The sequence below is a fragment of the Dioscorea cayenensis genome, unplaced genomic scaffold (assembly GCF_009730915.1).
Source record: "Dioscorea cayenensis subsp. rotundata cultivar TDr96_F1 unplaced genomic scaffold, TDr96_F1_v2_PseudoChromosome.rev07_lg8_w22 25.fasta BLBR01000504.1, whole genome shotgun sequence".
NCBI classification, from domain to species: domain Eukaryota; kingdom Viridiplantae; phylum Streptophyta; class Magnoliopsida; order Dioscoreales; family Dioscoreaceae; genus Dioscorea; species Dioscorea cayenensis.
In genome coordinates this window covers 1-3,105 of record NW_024086895.1, presented here as the reverse complement: position 1 = coordinate 3,105, position 3,105 = coordinate 1, and the positions used below count along the sequence as shown (strand labels likewise).

At 50.2% G+C, this 3,105-nt stretch overlaps 1 protein-coding gene across 1 annotated transcript; it reads left to right on the top strand.

Moving 5' to 3' along the window:
- Window positions 1-830: 830 nt before the first annotated feature.
- On the top strand, window positions 831-3,100 carry LOC120254560 (60S ribosomal protein L2, mitochondrial-like; the record flags this gene model as incomplete). The annotated part of the gene is made up of 2 exons (XM_039262655.1): window positions 831-1,106; window positions 2,722-3,100. Coding segments are annotated over exons 1-2 (642 nt in total), but the record flags the coding sequence as incomplete, so codon positions are not given.
- Between the last annotated feature and the right edge of the window lie 5 nt (window positions 3,101-3,105).

The following is a 3,105-nucleotide window of genomic DNA, read 5'->3' as shown; positions in this document are numbered from 1 at the left end:
CTACTTCTAAAGTTGAGCACCCGGACCGGAAGCTGCCCGCCCGGATGACAAGATCTGATGTCAAAGAGGGGGCCCGTTTCTCGCAGGCATGGCTTTCTAAACAATCAATGACCAAAGAAAGAGATGATAAAGGACCAACGACGATCTTTGAGGATAAGGAGGAGGAGCTTTCATTGAAGTAGGGGCAGAATCGAATGATGACGAGAGAGAGAATGAGACAAAGCCTAAAGGGGAGAGCACTTAGACATTTCACTTTGAGTACGGGGAAGTCCGCAGGGAGGAATTCCTCCGGGCGTATTACTGTTTTTTTCACCGAGGGGGTGGATCGAAGCGATTGCAGCGAAAAAAATGGACCTGAAACGAAGCACTTCGTCTATTGGCATTGTAGAAAGGACCGAATATGACCCTAATCGTTCTTCTCGGATCGCTCTAGTACGATGGATCGAGGGGGTGCTGCTACGCCGCCAGAGGAAATGCAACACGATAGAAGAGTTCGCTCCGCCGCGTAAGATCCTCGAACCTACCACGGCCACCATCTTTTGCCATTTTTTTCGTTCTCTTCCCTGCCCGGGAAAGTGGATCAAAGAAAGGTAGCTTGCTCCCAAGCCAAGTGCTTGCTTACGCTTTTATGTAGTGGTCGGCCTTCCTACCAGAATGCCTCCTTGGTCGAAGAGCCAAGCTTGGGCAGGAAGCAAACAAACTTGCGCGAAGGACGTTTTTCTTCTCTGCCCTGTCCTCTCCCTTGGCCAAGGGAGAGACTGCATCCCTTTCCTTCGGTAGCTCTTTGGGTTTCCCAAGGATAGCGGTAGCTGGGGGCAAAAGCCCGCTTTCTTCGCTCCGCGAATGAGAGAGAAACTCATCGGAAAAAAGACGTTTTCTCTTTGCGAGATCCGAAAGTGGAGAACGCATTGCGTTCTCTGGGCACATAGGATCAAACGTAAAGCAGCGCTTTCTTGGCAGAGTTTGAGGCAGCAAGAAACTTTAGGGCTTGTTGGAGCTGCTGAGCATAACGAATCGAAGCCGAAGGCGGATCAAGGTAGCTTGCCTGCCAAGCCTATAGGCGAAGGGCCGAAGGATGGAGCGTGCAAAGTAAATCGTGCACCTGTCGTGTGACCCGTTGGTCCTAAGCAATGTCTTTCGCGAAGCGACCCACCTAGAAACAGCTCTCCTTTGAGGGAGGCAAAAAAATGGAACTTCGATCTGATGCGGGTATCCAATCCCGCCGCTGAGATGTCCAGCGGATTCCGGGGCCTTGACGAATGGCCGGCCACCATTGTTGTTAGAAGAGCAAAAAAAGCCCGGGGCATAGCAGGATGAACCAATGTGAATGAGTGTAAGCTTCGTTGCCCGAACACGATTGGTGCTGACCACACTAGGGTGCTACCGTGGTAGCAAAAGAGGCCAGGCGGTGACAATTGAGAGGTTGTCACTGAGCATTCCGTCTCACGCGGGAATAGAGGTCAAATGGCAAGGCAAAAGGCCATACGCCCGTGTGGCTCCTCGCGGAGTATAGCTCACATCCAAAATCTGATTGGGGAACGGGGCAACACCCATGAAGCTCCGGCGGAAAGGGAAGGCCTGCCAGGCCGTATGCCCATGGGTGCAGGATTCTTCGAAAAAAAGCCCGGGCTGACTCGGAGACCTGGGACCTTGGCTTAGCAACGAATGAAGGGAAGCTCTTCGAGCTTTCTCCGCCAGCAGCTTATTACGTGGTCGGCCTCGCTAAGCTTCGCTTCCCCCCCTTATGAAACTTCATGAAGTAGTCGGCATTCTATAAGCGACTTGTCGAGTTTACAAAGCTTTGCTTCTTGTAGTCGGCCCTCCATGCCTCCCTTCATTTGCTTGCCTCCTTCCAGCCCAGAATGCCTACTGACGTTAAGCTAACCGCCAGAAGCTCACCCTTCGGGTCTCGCTGGAAGCGCAGGAGGCCAAGCATTCTGCCAGACGTCCCGGCCTGGGAGCCCCGTTCGCCTTTACATTTACAATAGTCTTTCGTTTTTCTTTATTAAATATAAAAAAAAGAAATATATATAAGTCGCTAAGTTTCAAAAGCAAAGGTGAACAGCCCCTGTTATTGTAGTCAAGGGGCTTATAAGGAAGGAGGCATTCCGGTGGGAAGGCCGACCACTACACTACACGGGGAGATCTCTATACCAAGTAATGAGCGATAGCGAAGCCAAGCCGGCCGCCTATAGGCGAAGGGACGAAAGCCCGGCAAAGGTTAGACCTGATGGGAAAAAGTACGAAAACAAAAGTACGTTAAGGTTACGAAGTCACTTAGCCTCGGCTCGGCTAAGGTTATGGAATAACAGATTAGGTTTTAGGTAAGTGAAACTAAGGAACTGGCTTAGCTGTTCTACAAAGGAGAAAAGCTAAGGTTACAGAGTCACTTATCCGTCTACAAAGGGAAAGGGGTCGGTACGGAGTCACGTCAGCTGTGGAGGCTAAGGAACGGAGTTTTAAAGTATTCACCGAGACTACAAAGAAGTCAGCGAAAGTTAGCTCGTAACTAAGCCGGTATCAGAAACGAAGCCCTAAAAAAAAAAGAAAAGCAAAGAAGTCCAGGAACGAAGCTGCTTCTCTAATAGCCCCGTTGAATAGGAGGGCGAAGGCTTTTTCAAAAAGTTTGATAGAGGGGGCTTCGACCTTCTTAGGAAGAGCCGTACGAGGCAGCTCACGTACGGTTCGGGAGCCGAGCCACTGCACAGGGGCTTAGGTCAACACTTATATATTAGCCAGTCATCAATTGGAAGCGGGTAAAATGGTGATGAATTGCGATTGGTCCAAACCTTCTAAAAGCGGCTTCTTGCGACCTGCCCAGAATGCCCATACATACCTTCGGTTCCAAGACCTTGTTCGCACAGCGAATAAAGGTCGGGTTGAAGGGGGCAGTCAGCTGGCTGCTTCTTGGCCACGCCCCCCTGCTTATAGATACGAGATACTTGATCTAAATTCTCAAGTAGGAAATTGCATACCATTAGCTAATATACGTATGGGAACATGGGTACATGATATTGAATGTCATCCAGGTCAAGGCGCAAAGCTGGCTCGAGCCGCAGGAACTTATGCAAAAATAATTAAGGAGCCAGCCCCACAATGTCTTGT